At 36.3% G+C, this 17,664-nt stretch overlaps 1 protein-coding gene across 3 annotated transcripts in view; it reads right to left on the reverse strand.

Annotated features, from left to right (window-relative positions):
- Window positions 1-17,664, reverse strand: part of EDIL3 (EGF like repeats and discoidin domains 3) — a 229,776-nt gene that overhangs the window by 120,792 nt on the left and 91,320 nt on the right. For 2 of the 3 annotated variants that reach the window (XM_017806317.1, XM_017806316.1), the window contains exon 3: window positions 16,656-16,685. The exons of the other annotated variant lie outside the window; for it this stretch is intronic. In XM_017806317.1, the coding sequence (XP_017661806.1) occupies window positions 16,656-16,685 (30 nt within the window). The remainder of the gene's footprint in view (window positions 1-16,655; window positions 16,686-17,664) is intronic. 3 annotated transcript variants of the gene reach the window in all.

Here is a 17,664-nt window from a genome sequence, read left to right on the forward strand (position 1 = left end):
ACAAAACCACACAAAAAAACCAAGAACACAAAACCCCCCTCCAAATAAACCAACAAAAGAAGAATTCAAACCTGTCAAATAATTTTGAACAACAGTGGACTTCAGGGACTGGGTTTTTAAAACCAATAGTGTTGCAATACTTTTACAGGTAATCTTTAAGTGGCTTCCAACACAAAGAGAACAGCATTTGATCAATATTAATGAGCAGAGGAATTCAACGGTATGGTTTCCAGGCATTTTTATCTGTGTTCATATAAAATAATGTCAGCAAGATTAATTGTGCACTCAAAGTAATAGATCTATTCACTTTTGCTGTTCTTTTCAGTACTTTGTTCATTTCCAGAGGTATTAGTCAACATAATAAGTGGAGTCCAAAATACATCATTCTCTTATTCAGTTTAAATCTCATGCTGTTTTTGAAAAAAATATTGAAAGTTAACTTACAGCATAGCAGGTTTTAAATTTTAGATGTTCTCATCAAAAACCTCTGAGATTTTATAGATGTATGAATCAAAAAAATACATCCTCAATAGAGTTGCAAAGTGGCTTAAGACAGAATCATGTTATCTATTTTCTTCTCTGACAAGTACGGTCAACTGAAATTTCATAAGAAAATCTTGTATCATGCAATACTGAAGTGCAAATTACGTATTTGAGAGAAACCATTAGTTTACTTTTAGCAAAAAAAGCCAGGAAAGCAAAGAAACCAGTTCAGTGATAGTCATCTGTAAAATAACCCATTTCTCATGCTTCTAACAAACAGTATAAGCTTTTTTTTTTTTTCCTAAATATAAAATCTGCTGATGCTTTGAAGACATTCAAAAACATCAGGCAGTTTCAGAGGATGTTATTAAACAAGAAATCTACATCAATCACATCTTCCTCCCAGTGTTATTCCCCATACCTGAAAGTGAGCTAAAACACGAAGGTGATCAAACATAAAAGCCTATCATTTCTTACTAAGTCAAGATTAAATGATGAATATGAAAAATATAAAGAGAGAAAAAAACAAAGAAATATGTACTCCAATGGAGTAAAACATGCAAAATCACTACATTTTTTAAAAGGAAAATTAAAGACAGTGAAATAGAAATGTTAACAGTTTTGATAGTATTTATCTATCCATTTTCTCTTCATATAGAAATAACGCAACTTTTATGAAAAATACTAAATTTGATATTGATATACATCAAGATGAAGATACTGTTAACAACAGAGCTAATTGCTTCATTTATTTTGTGGAATACTACTGAAGTAGGACTAATAGATAATGTTACTCTCATGATATAATAAGCTACAAATGCCATCAAAACAAATATTGGGAGTTATCATCAAACTAATAAAAAGTATCAAATTATTTTGGTTTTCATTTTAAACAAAACCACTCTATAGCTGCTTGCCTTTGTAGCACTAGCTTATCTGAAGTCCCTCTTGGCTTTACACAAATGTCAAAGAGGGTGTTTTCCTCCCACTGATAAGTTTGAATCTTCATCAGAGAGCTCTCACACTGTTACAGCATTAGTAGTTTGAAGTTTTCCTCTATGTTCTGATCATACATGATTCTTTAGATGCTCCCTCTGCCAAAGCAAATTCTTCAAAATAGGCTGTGACAGAGATCACTCAGCAAGAGCTCCTGTATTTTGAAATCAATATGTGCAAAAGCAGCCAGAAGTAGCCTCCCTGCTGCTGGAGCTAGAATGGCCCAGGCTCCCATGAGGAAGAAGTTAAGGATTATCACACTGAATTAAGCTCAGTGTCCAGGTAATCCAACACTCTACCCCTTCTGCTTATCAGTTCCTGCAGCCTGACAACAAAGATGAAGGATCCTGCAATGGGAATGAGTGAAAATCTGCACTAGATATCTTATAAATACCTGAGATGAGCCTAAGATCTGAGTCTTTATATTTGACATAATTTTCTAACATGTATGTTTTTTTCACACTGTTAAAAATCATACCACCTATATACGCACAGATGATAGGCCACCTTTTTTCCGAAGTATATTGACCTTTTTCTTTCCTCATCACCCTTTTAAAAACTCAAAATGAATTTTTGAAAGGTCTGCCCTTTCAAATGTGAGATTATAGAATTCACACTTCAGCAGACACAAATCCAAAATACAACATAATCCTATTCAAAAGAGACTGTCTTCCACAGAGACACATTCAAATTCAGCAGGAATGTTCCCACAGGTTCTAACAGAAAACTGCTTTATTGCACATAAAGGGCAGGAATATAACAAAAGCTTGTGAGGGTCTCTGATATTCCCCACATTTACCACTTTGTCTAATAATTCAGCTTTGTAGTGAAGGCTTTACAGGGGTTGGTTCTGAATGCCCCCAGCTGTGTTCCTGCGTGGGAGACTGTGATGCTTCAGAGACTATTTAAACAACTTGACAGAAATGATCCTGCATCTGCTGAGCTCTGGGGATCAATAAATCATACCAAGACACGCACTTATATCTCATCTTGCCTATACATTCAAGCACACAACGACACAGATCCATTCCAGCAATGCAGTGCAGGAGTCAGGTCCCACCTGTACCTGCACCTTGAGCCTCTGCACCACCTTTGTGGTTAAGACTAAGCTTCTGCTCAGGTATTTTGTAGATTTCACCTGCATATAGAAGAAAACTACCATTGTCCAAGACCACTCTTCTTGTCCAAAGCACAGCATATTTATTCACCACATTTCAGCTGCCTGCTTTGTAGGGCACAGCTTTGAGGGCATTGGAAGAACATGTTCCCAGCAGATGTGCTATTGACCTTCTGCCAGAAGGCACTGCAATCAGGAAAATGTCTTCCAGAAAATATGCTTATTCTGCCACTTAAGGATGAAGCATCTGCAGCAATGATTGAATATGCTGTAGTGCACTATTTGTTCTTTCTTACTTAAATAAACATCCAAACATTTTAGCTCCAGTTATACTGGTACATCATGACATGGCTCTAAGAAAATAAAGGAGTCTCTTGGTTTAACTAAAACCCATGGAAGTTGAACTTGATGTATTTTGAACTATCTCGTCCTTCAAATCTTCTGAAAATGTAATATTCTTGCTTGTCCAGTAAACTTGAATATTTGTGAAACAAAGAGATAAAGGAATAAATCAAGCCACAGTAGCTCCTATGCATCAATGTATTTTGCATGATTTCCTTTTTGAATTTGCTACCATTGATTCTATTTTACTATTACAATACGAATGTACTTTGTGTCAATAAATATGTATTAGACCTACAGCTTGCTTTTTGTTTGGTTATTTTAACTTGAAAAGAGTAGGCACTGCAGAACACCATTCATAGTTTATGTGGAATATTGATAACATTAACTGATAGCTATATGTTATTCCAGTTAATGCATGTAAGCAGTAAAACAATTAGGAGCTACAAAAACTGTTATCTCATTAACATTCTCAAGATACCAGCTTTGGAAACAAAAATAAATAAATAAATAAATCTATTCGGCCTGGCTCATAAGTGAATTAGTATCGTATTAGATTCTGTCTACCTATTATAAACTAATGGCACCAATCCAGACTTAATTGCTCTGTGATTAAATATTTATCTTGTTTTTAATACGGGAAATGGAGCGTGCTGATTACAATGATCAAGGTGTCTTTATCTGGATGCAGCAAAAGCTAAGGTTCACCCCTTGAGTGCAAAATGCTTTAGGTCACTTCTGCACATTCCCTTCTAATTCTACTCTATAGAATTCTGTTACAGGGAAGAAATTTAGGATGATTGTCCAGCCATCTCCCAACCTTTTTTTTTAACTGAATAACTAGAATATTTTCTGAAAAGATGCAGTTTAAACTTGATGGCTAGACCGTGCCTTCCTCAATAGTCTTAAGCTTCTCACCTTACTCTGTCATTGATTGAGAAAGGCAGATTATACCCAAATTTGAGGCACGGTCAGTGTAGCAGGCGGTGTAGCGATACCACAGAGGATGAGACATGATAATTTTCTAAAAGCTGGGGAAAGAGTTCAGTGCACTACAAGACATTTTCCCCAAGTGTCTCTCATTATTTCTCCCCATACTCCTCAGCTTCCAAGCCTGAGAACTTTCCTTCCCCATCTTCAAATCTGTTTTTCACATCTTTATACCCTTTGTCACCTAAATATGTGTTTCTGAATAATGCCCAGAGTATTCTTACCCCACCAGCTCTCTCACAAATCTCCTTAGCAAGTTATTGTGTGACTTATTCTGCATCTCTGCATCACCTTCCACAGGAGGATTTTACCTCCCCAGAGAATACTTGCTCTGTTTACAGAAAATACGGGTTCAGGGCCTTTTCCTTCTACTGCTCTAGCTTTACACTCAGGCAGCAGCATCATTATTTTTTTCCTAGATGATCCTATTTCTGTCATGACTTTTGCTCTTGCTGACCCAAGTGTGGCAGATTGGTTGTTACACTCCATTTTTTGTTTTTCACTTTGTACCATTGTTAAAACCAGCTTAATTTTCCAACTTAAGTTAGAAATATTTTGCAAACTCATTTTTCAGTTGTTTCTGAAAATCAACTGTCCAAATACAGAGAATCTTTCATTTTGTAAAAAACTTTGCTGAAGAATTTCAAAGACTTGAATTTTTAATGTTGGAACATTGAGAGAAATATTAACAGTTTTCAGGTGGGATGTTTGAGAGATTCAGTTCAAAAGAGCAGCCCTGACAACCCTAACGTCTACAGATTCTACATGAAAATAAACTCTCAAAATCCATTTTCTATGTGATTGAAACAAATTCATATCTCTGTTTATTGCTCTGGTATTTTGTTTAAGTAAAACAGACCCAGCAATAAGGAAATTATACACAGTTTGGTGCCTAATGCAGAATCTCAATGCTAATTGGATTTCTGTGCAACAGTGCTGTTTTTATCTTTATAATTCTTGTCATCGTATATGAAGGTGTCAGAGTCCATTGTTTCACTGCACTTTAAACTGCCAATGATCAGGACTTCCCATTCTTTTTCATCATGTTCTGCTAATTACTGGAAAACAGAAAAAACCTACAAAGCCTATGTGAACCTTAATTATAACAGCAAATAGATTAAAATCCAGTTAGTCCTCTTGATGAGCACTCCAGCAGGAACTAAAAAATGCAACAGCCTAAACTTAGGCTATTCATATTTGTATGAGTCAGGTCCTAATTACTAATGTTGCATTAATGACACAGAAACAGCAGAAGAGAATCTCAGAGGGTGATTATCCTTAGGATATGAAATATTATTAAAAAGTGATGAAAGAGAATCACTAAATGTGAAATATATATAGCCCAAATGGGCATAAAGTTGTCCACAGCAGAAACCAAAGGAAATAGACAAGACTTACACTCCAGTCATTTATTTCCCTGAGGATGTAGGACAGAGGAAATATATTCTTTCCTGTTCCATCTTTTTCCCAATCTGTCATCAAAACCTTCCAATTTAATGTAAAAATCTAACCATAAATCCCTCTGAATTCCAGATTCTGTCACTATTCTCTAACTCCTACTCCTGTCTGAGGTAGATCATTGTTCTCTTTTCTTCTCATCTCCCATTCTTGCTTCATATCTGTCTCTTGTCAACTCAGAAAGCCACACACTGACTAAGAATCACAATTTAAAATCACAACCCATGTTTGCATTCATGAGCCTTCAGACTGGAAGATATCTGTTTCCTTAGCACTAGCAACATCCACAGCACAAATATAAGTTAATTGTTCCTGATTAATATGGTCCTCATTGAGTTAGTTGTACCTGGGTGAAAATACTGACCTGTTTTAGTGGGTACTGGTAATAATTTCTGTTCAGCAATACTGGAGATTGGTAGTTTCTGATATACAATGCTTCAATTTAAAATGACAATTTGTGTTATTTGGACACAAGGTAATAGTTTGTAATAACAAGTCCAAGTACAGTTCTCTGCACAGGTAAATTCTACCTTCAACAGAGCCTTGTGCAAGGGCTGGGGCATAAGCTGCAGCATTCCCAAGGCCACTAATATATTCCTTTAGGGAATGGCATGGTAGAGCTCCTCTGGAGCCACACAGTCTTTTCTGGTGCCCACCGTCAGCTGTGTAGCTCATCAGGCACATCCATCTGTCCCCTGGTTTGCACGATGCAGGGATCTGTGCACAGGTATAATGATGGCATTATTCACCTGAGTGACTCCAGAAGATGAGGACTGTTTTGCAGGGAAAAAAAAAAAGTAGAAAGATTTTTTTCTTACTTAGGAGGCAAGATTAAAAAACGAAAATTGAGAAATTCCAGGTCAACATGGAAAAATTAAGAATCTGATATTGAAATGCTGTCACTCTTTCCCTTGGAGTATATTAATAAATAAACTGTTCTGCAATTTTAACAGGATAAAATACTGTTGAAAAGTTGAAACTAATGAAATTCATGAATAACTGTAACACTGACTTGTAATATTACTGTGGAGTGTTAATTCATGCTTTGCAAGTAAATGTTGAAATATGGTGCTGCAGGCAAATTGAACATATAAATCTCTATCCAGACCTTTTTGTTCCTGAGCCATGGCTCACTCATTGCAGACAGTCATTCCAATAAAACTTATGAATTCCAAGTTATTTCTCAGCTTATTTCACATGATTCAAACAACTTCTAAAGTATATAAAGGTAGAATTCATTTTAACATTTTTTTTAAACAATAGATAACTGCACATTCATGGGAACATGCTACATTTTAATAATTATTACTTTTATCACAACAGTTGTCACACAGACACAAACTCCACAGTGGCCAGTGGAAGTTTTGTCTTAAATAAGTAAAGAAAATATATTTCTGGACAGGACTATGAAAGCTTTTGCCCTTTTCTTTACCTCTAGTCATACTGATAGTTTCCATTTAGCATTTTGTTACTTTGCAGTTCAGTGGATCTTATGCAAATTATTTTGCTATGATTTTGTTTTGAAGTCTCACAGTATTTATTTGTAAGGAAGACTAATGAAGGTAATAGGTGGAAAAAAAAGTTGTTTCCAAAATAATATTTTTGATTACTACAATTGTATAGATGTGAGGAAATTAAACACAATACATTAGAAGACAGCTGAATGCCAGATGTCCTTCTTTCTTTCAGCCTATAATGGACATTCATGCTCTGAGGTAAAGCACTGTTTCTCTTAAAAGACTTTCAGTGGAAAACAAAAACAGACTTAAAGATCTTCTCAACACCACAGTGATACTCCCGGAGTTCAGCTGGTGTCTCATGGATCAGTACAGACTGGTGAAAGACTCAAAACAGTTTGGGATAGCAGGGATTTTTTTACTTGGGAGCATTAGAAATAGGCAGAAGAGTAGTAAACATAGTGTAGTGCAGGGGGAAACTCATTTCGATGAGAACTGGGCACGAGATCAGCAGCTGATGAGGCAGAGATTCATAACCTAGATCAGATGGAAGAAAACAGCCCATGTCAAAGCTACTCTAAACCCTGCTCTTGGTCCTCCAAGGTGCTTAATTCCCCTTGCAGATAATTCCATTATCTGCCAACTACAACATTCCTGGGCTTTGATGTACTAAAAATCCACACCAATGTAAGGTATTACGAATATCCATGATCATGATCAATAAAATACTGCTGCTTCAGGCATGAAGAAATACTCTTTAGTCTGATATTTATCCATTTTTTCTGATGTTTATGAATTTCACCTACCAGCTGGTTCAATAAGATGTGCTACAAACCTTTGCTTCTCACAGCCCTCTTGCAACCTATGAACCCACACCAGAAAATGATCCTGAATGTCACATCTTTCCCTGATTATACAATCAGTCTCAAAGGAGACTGAATTTAACAGAAGTATCACATTCTCTCAGTTCAGCCATGCTGTCTCTACTTTGCCACCTGCAGAGAGCTTTCCTTGGCACTTCCTCTGTCCTTGCTTTAGCAGTTATCCAATCTGCTCAAGCTTAGGCATATGCATAAGTTCTTTTAATACCCTGACAAAATATGAATTACTGAAAAGGTATGGTTATAAGAATTCTCTCTTTTTTTTTTTTTTTTTCAGGGATCAGAGTAGATTTTTGTACATTTGCTTGTTTTTTACTAGACAACAGTTATGGATAAAAAATAAATTTATTTAATGACAAGAGATATCATGTCTAACCTGATTAATTGATTTTAATTGATTTTATCATATTCTCAATTTAAGGCTTTTCTGGTACCCTTCTTCAAACATGACACTGGAGCACAGCAGCCATACCAAGGGTTTTTGCAAGATTCATACTGGTTCACTTTGCTCAGAATCTACAAATCTTATGTTGAAGTAGTCAGCACCAAGAGTATACAACTCCCATCTCAAAACCATTAAATTTCAGGAAACCTCATCACAGCCACTCTTGTTTATTTAATATAACCAGAATTATTAGCACCCTGATCTTTAGCAACCAACAGTACAACTCTACATGGATCCAGATTTCTGTAGGCTCAAAACCTTTGAAGCACAGAACAATCAACATGCTAAATATATATAATGAAAGGAGATACCACAAACTAATGTGAGGAAAACCAGATTGTAAATATAAGAAAGCAGTAGCTATACAAAAAGTGAGATCCAGAAACCTCAGGATACAAATCATAAATATGTGCATACTCATATGTGCACAGACACCACAATACTGGGCCACACAAATTCAAGATTCACTTGTAGTCCTTCCAAGAGAAACCAGAAATGGGGATTCACATAAATTCTGAATTTCTTCCTAGTTGACATTAACCAAACACACTCCTATAGCCATACAGTACATCTACATGTAGAGAAATAACTACATGTAGGGAATAATTGCTCTTTTTGTTTCAAATATCTAACTTACTGAGATGACTCATTCTCTACAAGTTTGTGTTTCTTTTCTTTGGCTGCAAAGATTGACATAAATTGGACTCTTCACTCTTGAAGAGGAAATCAGAATGAGATGACATCTATGCATGCTGTTGCTGTTCAGCCTTCCAAAAATAAGACTACTGCCCAAATATTTCTGTCACAATTTAGTGCCAAATGCACAACTGCCAGTAGTGAGGATTTCAAATCTGTATGTATGCCAAAACTAGCACTCATAAACATATATTCCACCACTAAAACCTTACAGTAATTAATATTATTATTTGGATTAAAACATCTGTCATGGAAGGGTTTGGTTTGTTGTCCAAAAATATGACAAACATAGGAAAAACATACTTAGCATCTTTAAGAGCACACTTAATTTACAGCTTTTAACTTTGCTATCATGTACTGTCTTGGTGCAGAACCAGTCATTCCACAAATGGGTCATTATTAAATACATCCATAGCCTCCTGAATTGATGTGCAACACAAAGCCTTAGTAACTAAAAACCACTTAAATTTGTATTGTAAAGGAATAAAATTTCTTCCTCAGTACTCTTTGTTTTCACATTCAATCTAAAGCTTTTAAGATGGTCTTAAGACTTTAACGCAAGCACAAAATAAGCCTCTTTGTGATGTTATTTCTTGACTAGAGTCCTTCTCATCAAGCTTGTTAACCTGCTTCTAAATCCCCAACCAACCACCACTCTTCTTTGGTTTGCTTTCATTAGTATTTGCCTTTTTTTATTTCACTTCCCACACATCTAATGCCTGGATGAGAATCTTTGAGTGCTTCAATCCAATTTAATTACAGCATCTCACCAAAGACGGCTGTTGAGTTTTTTTTCTTCACTCTAACTTTCACCATACATTTCCACCGAACTCCCTTTTCCACTGAGCGCACACACACTTGACTTCACAGCAAGATAGATCAAGATGCTAAACCAAATGAACACTGGCTCTATCAGAGAAATTGCATTATGGATGCGGTACTTCCAACTGGAACAGAAACCTGATGTAGCTCAACACAGGTGCTAACGCAGGCGCAGAGGAGAGAGGAAGAAAGTATCAATGTGCTGGAAGAAGGGATAAAAAATTAATGGATGATGTGAAGGAAACAACACTCATAACAGCAGCCAGATCCACGCAGATCAATCCACTGCTGCCTCTCTCTCTGTTTGCACATCTTCAGACTCACTCCCTCTGTGCTCATACTCAACTCACTGATCCCATTTTTTTGCCTGTTAACTTCCTTCCCCAGGAACTTCTTGTCTCAGTTTGCAACACTTCTCAGAGGAAAATCTGTCCTGTAACTTGTAACTTGTTATCTGTTCTTTGCCATGCTTAGCCTTTTCACGGAATTACAGAATGATTTAGGTTGGAAAAGTCTTCCCAGACCATCAAGTCCAACCTGTGACTGATCTCCACCTTGTCACCCAACCCAGAGCACTGAGTGTCATATCCAATAATTGCTTGAACACCTCTAAAAAATTGTGCTCCAAAAAAAAGAGGTGCTTTTTTGTCATAATTCTCCTGTACTCTTCTTAGAAGCACAGACAACTCAAGGAGCAGCAGAGTACACTGAGATCCCTACAGCAACAGGAACAGCAGTTTGTTCATCTTGCCTATTCCTTCTCCATCTTCAGAGGATGAAGCAATAAATATCAAATATTAATCTCTGATTTCTTTAATCATGTCTCTCAAACTGCTATTTCACCTCTTTTTATCTGTCCTAACAAGGTCCAGGCACCTGCAAAGCCTCTGCTTGGGGAACACTGCTTCCAGATGGAAAAGCACCTAAGTAAAGCTAACCTGTGATATAGATCTGGTATCAACAAATATTATGTACAGATGGTTTAAGAGAATCATAGAACCACAGGATGGTTTGGGCTGAAAGGGATTTTAAAGCTCATCCAGTTCCAACTCCCTGCTGTGGCAGGGACACCTTCCACTAGACCAGGATGCTTGGACCACCATCCAGCCGGGCCTTGATCTGAGCTAAGTTCAGTCTGAGGCAGATGCCTGGTATGAAAAACTTAATCTTAGACAACATGTGTCTCAAAATTCAGGTGAGAAAGTGAAAAGAAATCCAAAGAAAAATTCAACAACATAAAGCAGTTTCTATCTTGCGGGATACTGTATGATCTTCCACTTGTATTTGTATGCTAGGATGAATATTTTATACCTACCAAAAATATAACTCTCAAAAACTATGCAGATTATGGAAAAAAACACATGTATGAGTTCCTCAGACATCTGCCAGCACTGCAGGCTAACCTTAACCTCCTAGCTCCCTTTTTGTCAATCTTGAAAAGAAGTAGAGCCATTTAGCCAAACTGTTGTTTTTATGATCTATGGACAGACATTCACTAAGGGATATGCTTAAAATACTAATTAATTTCCATTTCTGACCTAAGCAAGATTTTTTGCTTTTAAATGCAACATGCTACTCTAATGGCCCTCAGTACCACTTGGTATCCAGAATATATTTACTGCATATGCCTCATTTCCATCAAAATAGTGTTTAATATGACCTTCATATAATTTTCTGATTTAGTCTATATTTTGCTTGAAATAGATGGAAAAGTAATTAACAAGTTAGCTTCAGGCACTGAAAAAAAACCAGAATATGCACTTCAAGAAGAAGAAGAAAAGGAATTTGAATTGCTACAAATACGTAAACCAAGTTCAGCAAGAGAGCAAGTCCCTGCTACAAACTCTGGGAGAATGGCAGATCCTTTCCCTTGGAATAATTCTGAAGGATGATTTTCCTCTTCGAAATGTGTTAAATAGAAATAGCTTTGCACACCACAGCAAAATCACTGTGACCCAATAGACAGCTGCCACAAAACCACAACGCTTCTACAGTGGGCAGAAAACTGAAGTCCTTGAGACTGAACAGGATGCATCCTTGATGTTTTGAAGGCGACACAGAAAGCAGATTAAGTATCTCATATGTGGGTTTTTTCTTTTTAATTTTCATTTCAACGACTTATAAACAAAATCTGGTTTGTTGTTTTTCTCTTCTGATAACCACAGAATGGTTAGGCTTGGAAGGGACCTTCAAGATCACCTAGCTCCAAAAACCATCACAGTAATCATTAAAGAAGTTCTAATTTCAACTTTTTTTACAGTCAATAAAGGCCATTATAAATGACATTATTTTCAGGAAGAAATCTAGTTTCAAACTCACAATCAGTTGAGTATTTGTAGAGAATACATATGGTATAGTTATTATACAAGGACATATGGATAATTCCTGTGTAAACATCAATGTCAGTAATATCTCAAATGTTGTCTTTTGAAGTCATAATGTGACTCTGAGAATCACTGACTCATGTCCAGAACTTTAACCAAATGGATCTTATCTGCCTTTTGGTGAGCAGTGCAGCAACAAACGGTAAAAACATTTTCTGACATGGAGGAAGGAAAGACAATGAAAAATTGGCTACAATATTAATCTGTTCAAGAAAAAGACCTATTGAATATTTGAACCATAGAATCCCAGAAGGTCCTAGATCATCCAGCCTCACCCTGTGCCATAGGTAGGGACACCTTCCACTAGCCCAAGTTGCTCCAAGCTCTATCCGACCTGACCTTGAACACTTCCAGGGATGGGGCAGCCACAGCTTCTCTGGGCAACCTGTGCCAGGGCCTCACCACCCTCACAGACAAGAATTTCTTCCCAATATCCCATTAAAACCTACTCATTTTCCAAACTATCTAATATAAAATTATTTTAAACTGTCCAATATAAAGCTATCTAGAATGGTGCCAAGTAGAACCATTCTAACTTCCATCACAAATAGTTATGGAAAAACAAACCCATAAAAATTTGATATTATGAATATCAAAGTGAAATTAAACCGGTACAAGGTAAAACCTAGGATTTTAATAATATTATGTCCAGGGTTTTAAAATGATAATTCAGTGAAATTTTAAATAGAAGGATATTTAGAAAAAGAAAAAGCACTTTTTTTGCCAAAACTGTGGCTATTTTATAACATTTTTATAATATAAATTCAATTTTTTATTTGTTTTTGCTTGTTGGTTTGTTTGGGTTTTTTTAAACTTACCATGTCCCAGGAAGAAAGTTATTTCTGAGGAACCAATAATTTCATGAGAAATGCCCTTATAAGAATAATTCATAAGAATCAAAGCCTCTGTTCAGTAAGTCAGCTTTGAAGTACCTATTGACCAAAGTAATTTATAACTACTTTTAATTTTTCGTCTTTTTCAATGTATTTTTCTTTCTCCAAACCATAGTTTTTTTATTCTGCAAGTAGGTTCCAAGAGAAACACTAAGACAATACACTGTGGTGCCCTTCTTTAAAAGGCTTCTTAAAGACAAGAAATCCAGGGAAAAAGCAAAACAATAAAGAAACCCGGAGTTTTTCTAACAGAAACAAAACAAAACACATAACTTTTAAGTAATTTTGATTTCAGATATTGGTTAATATCATGCTCCTAGAGTAAGGAGAGTGGGCACTTAAAATTTTTAGACATCTATTTTTCATAACTTTGATAACTCTCAAGTGTTATGTCTGGTACAACTTTTATCCTGAAACTTCTGGTACTGTGCTTTTCCATTCTAATTCCTTTCTGAAATTCCTTTAATTTTATTTTCTGAATTAGACTTCATTCTAGAGATTTTTCCAGTTGAAGTCTCAAGGCATTTTCAGCTTTTGTTGGGTTTCAAAAGGGATTGTCTATTATCCCTTGTTATTTCCTTATTCAGGAAAGACATGCAATAGTAACTTTTATATAAAAGTTGAAATTCTAAATAAAAAGGGAACAGATTAAATATCACAGGGAATTGTAGAAGAGTCATATTATTTTTAAAGGGAAAAAATAAACTGGTTGGAGATACTCAATGCAGCTGTCCATACACATACATACACCTACATACTGTGCCACAAGGTCTTTGTAGGGATTATTTTTAAGTAATGTCTTCAAAAAAGAAGTTTCTGTCATATATTGAATCCTTAACCTCTACAACAACTAAATTAATTTAAAAAAATTAATTTAAAACTCACACTGTAAAAGACTGCAATGGAAAAAGATGTCTAGGCCAATGCTTATGCAGAAGAAATACTAAGGAAGACCTTGTTCAAACTGTGAGGATCATCTAAAAAGCTCTTCTGTTTATCTTTTGTTAAAAAGCATCTTGGATGAAACACATTTGATGGGTTATAATTATAGTTAATTAGACTGAAGCATTCTGATGGAAATATCCTGTGAAATATCATTTCTATAAAGAGAGAACCACAGGGCATTTGTTATTACAGGATTAGTGACCTTCAATAGTAACCTTCAATAGTAAACTTCAATCTAGTGCCTGCAACACAGAGTAAAATTTTAGTAACTTCACTTCTACAAGATTCCTCCTGGATGATGTTGTCAGAGCAGCTGGACACCATCCAAAAGAGCAGAGTATGGAAAATAACATTGTTCTACCACTCTGATCAAATAGGAAAAGTAATTCTAGTTTTGATCCTGATGACAGGTCAATTAAAAGTTTAAAATATTCATAAGATGCAGAAATAATATTCACAGTCTTCATAAAGCTATCAGCTGCAATTTGTCCCATCTCATGTTCTTTCATAAGTAAAGGCATTGTTTGGAAAAATATGTGTATGAATAATACTCAGATACATTTCAGAAACTGGAGGAAACTTTCTGCTCTTTTTTTAAAATTTCTTTTGGAAAAGAGCAAAATCTAGTATTTGATAGAACGGCCTGTACCAGGCACACCCCCCTGAAATTACTGTGGAAGTCTCTAGGTAAGTGCATGAGGCTTTGGATGCAGTTTCTATTTATTTTTCAGCATGCCTACAAATTCCAGACTGCATGGCTGCCTTTCTACTCTGAGGAAGAGGAATGTGCTTTAAGCAGAAAACACAATTTTGTAAATGTCAATACAAACTGAGAAATAAGTTGTGTTAAAACAATCCTGTAAGAATGCACTGATCTGTTACTTTCAACTCAGCAACATCTAATAGCAAAATCAATAGAAACTATAAATTATTAAGCATCTGAAGAGCTAGTACTGTTTCTAAAATTTTAAGACAGAAATTAATATTAGGTTGTACTTTATTCATAGATTTATCTGCTAGAATAGATGATATCTGTAGTGGAATCCAAGTGGCTGTCTTAAGAATTCCACTTCCCTCCATTTACCCATTTTCAGCTGATCTGTCTGGTTAGCCTGGCCAGCTCACAGTTATGGGCTTTCAGAAAAACATCACTGATGTTCAAAATGCAGAGACGGAGGCCATGCCTTTGTGAGATGATCCACTAATCACAACAGAAATGATGGCTTTACAACACACAACCATAGCAACTCTATCTCTAAGAAGTATGTGCATTTAAATCACCTCCATAAAGGGAAAAAGGCTGGGTTTTTTGCTTTTTCCTGTGTAAAAACATCTCCTTTTTTTGACTGGCACTTCTATTGAACGGCTGCAACAGGTTTCTACTCAGATATTTTCCATAGAAATTTCAAGACTGACAAATCTCTCAAGAAATGTGTAGTTGAAAGTTGATGCTCAGAAATTATAATGTGTGGTCCATGGGGTTGTGTTAGTGCTCCTCAGTTCTTCCCCAAATTCTCCCTTTCTCGGTTTCACAGTGGTTTTTTTCTCATCTCAATCATGGTTCCTGCTCATTCCTCTGCTACACTTGTGTTAAAAGCTCTCTTTTGCTTCTTTCTGTATTCAGTGCTAATCTTCACTATTGTCCCTCTCTCATATTCTACTCTTCGCTTTGCTCTCCGTCCTTTCATTTATTATTCTCTGCTCTACCCTAATTATTTATATTGCTCCCCCATTGTAGGTTAGCATGTAAACAATGTTCAGTCCTTCCTTGCCATCTTCATCTCCTCATTCACTTGTCTTACTTTTTCTCTTTTGGCCCTCTGGGGGCCTTTCCTTCTTTTAACAAGCCACTGTAAAGTGATTCCCCATTTATTTGATGTTTTAACTCACTGAGTTTGTACAACTCAATGCCGTTTCAAAAACATTAAGCTGCTCAGTGGTATTCTTGTTTGGTGCATTGTCTTCTTTTTTCCTTTAAATACTCCCCAGCTAATGATTGCCAATTAATTAGAAATAGTAAATCTTCACTCTAGAATAAACACTACATGTTTGTGAGTCTTGAGGAGCTCCTAAACTAATTTTTATGGCTTTGATGGTAACCATTCCCACTCCTTGGCAGCTTGTCAATGGAAATAAAAGTTCTCTGAGCAGATACCCAAGCTATCATTTGGAGAATGTTTTCTTTGAGCAGGATGCTCCTACATCTGCTGTCCTTCCCCTCCCTCACTGTTTTTTTCCCTATTATCTTTTAAGGATGTCAGTTTTGAGGGGTCATGCAGATGGCTGAGTTTCCCCAGGATAAACACAGGTGAAAAACTAACGCTAGAAAATAAAACAAAAATGCCAAACAAAAAAACCCCAACCCACCAACCAATCAAACAAAAAAAACCCCACAAGCAAAACAAAACAAAAAACCTGTTTGGTTTTTTTTTTTTTAATTCCTGATTGCCTTTGACCTGTTTTGTTGTCTGAAGCCCAGCAAATATGCCGTCTTAACCAGAGACAAAAAGGAAGGAAGTTGAGAAGATTTTTAATTGCTACTGGAGGAGAATATCTCCTGCTCTTCTCAAATTGAGGGGAAAAAAGACAAAAGGAAGTGGGACCAGACAGAAGAAGAAAGAACCCAAATCTGATATGTCTATTTAGAGTGTTATACATGAAGTAAACCTGTTTAAAATGGTTTATAAGAAAGGTGCTTTTCAAGAAATGTTTACTGTGAGCCAGATGTAATATAAATTATTCATACCTGATGAGGTTGGTTCCTCTTCAACTGAGGCTGTGCAAAAAGGCATCAGGGATGGAAAGGGTGGCAGGGACAAGGAAGGGGAAGGGAAGAGACAGGAAGAAAAGAGAGAGAGAGAGATATAAATGAAGAAACCATATAGTTTTAATTGTTATATTATTTACATTTTTTAATATAAGTAGGTATTACAAAAAACTTTATTCTCTCCATTCCACACCCCTTCTGTTCCCTTCAGGTCCTTGGCAACCACGATGGGGTGGTGACAGCAATGAATTACTGATTCTGAAATTGAGTAGTTAGGGAGCAAAAGCGGCAGTTTTGAGGGGGGGGGTGGTGTGTGTTTCAGGGACACAGTTACCCACTGGACTCTCCATTCCAGCTGTCTGGGGAAAGTGATAAAAATCCATATCTTCACCTTTCCCTTTTATGGATAGATAACTATCTATAACCAGCACATTCAAAAGAAGGGAACAAGCATGTTCACAGTAAAACTGCATTTTAAAAGTAAGTCGGTGACAAAGTTCTTTTCCTTCCTGTAGTCAGGATGTTTTGTGTACACATGCATCACAAAAACATTCTTTTCACAGTCTTGCAAATTTCTCTGTGACAGCAAAAGCCACCTTCAAGTGTTTCTCACTTGGATACTGTAAGAGAACCTGGAGGTGAGAGAATTCTCCATAGATAAGATATAGAGGCCCCCTTGAGATATTAAACATATGTATCCATACTTTTATTTTTTTTCTCTTTTAACAAACACCTTCTACCAGTGGGAATGGAAGCTCCTTCTCCTTGATTTCTTGCAGAATCAGTTCAAAACATACTCCCACAGCCATGACAAACACTGACCCATCCTGACAGCCCTCAAGCTTGCACTTGGCATGGATAAAGATTTCAAACATTTTCTCAAAGACCAGCACAATGCTTAGTAAACTCATTTATTTTCCTTCACTATCACCCCCATCTATTTTGCAGAGAGGAACAATGACAGGATCAGGAAGACCTTCCCTCTTTT

The sequence above is a fragment of the Lepidothrix coronata genome, unplaced genomic scaffold (assembly GCF_001604755.1).
Source record: "Lepidothrix coronata isolate B3197 unplaced genomic scaffold, Lepidothrix_coronata-1.0 Scaffold14, whole genome shotgun sequence".
Classification (NCBI taxonomy): Eukaryota; Metazoa; Chordata; class Aves; order Passeriformes; family Pipridae; genus Lepidothrix; species Lepidothrix coronata.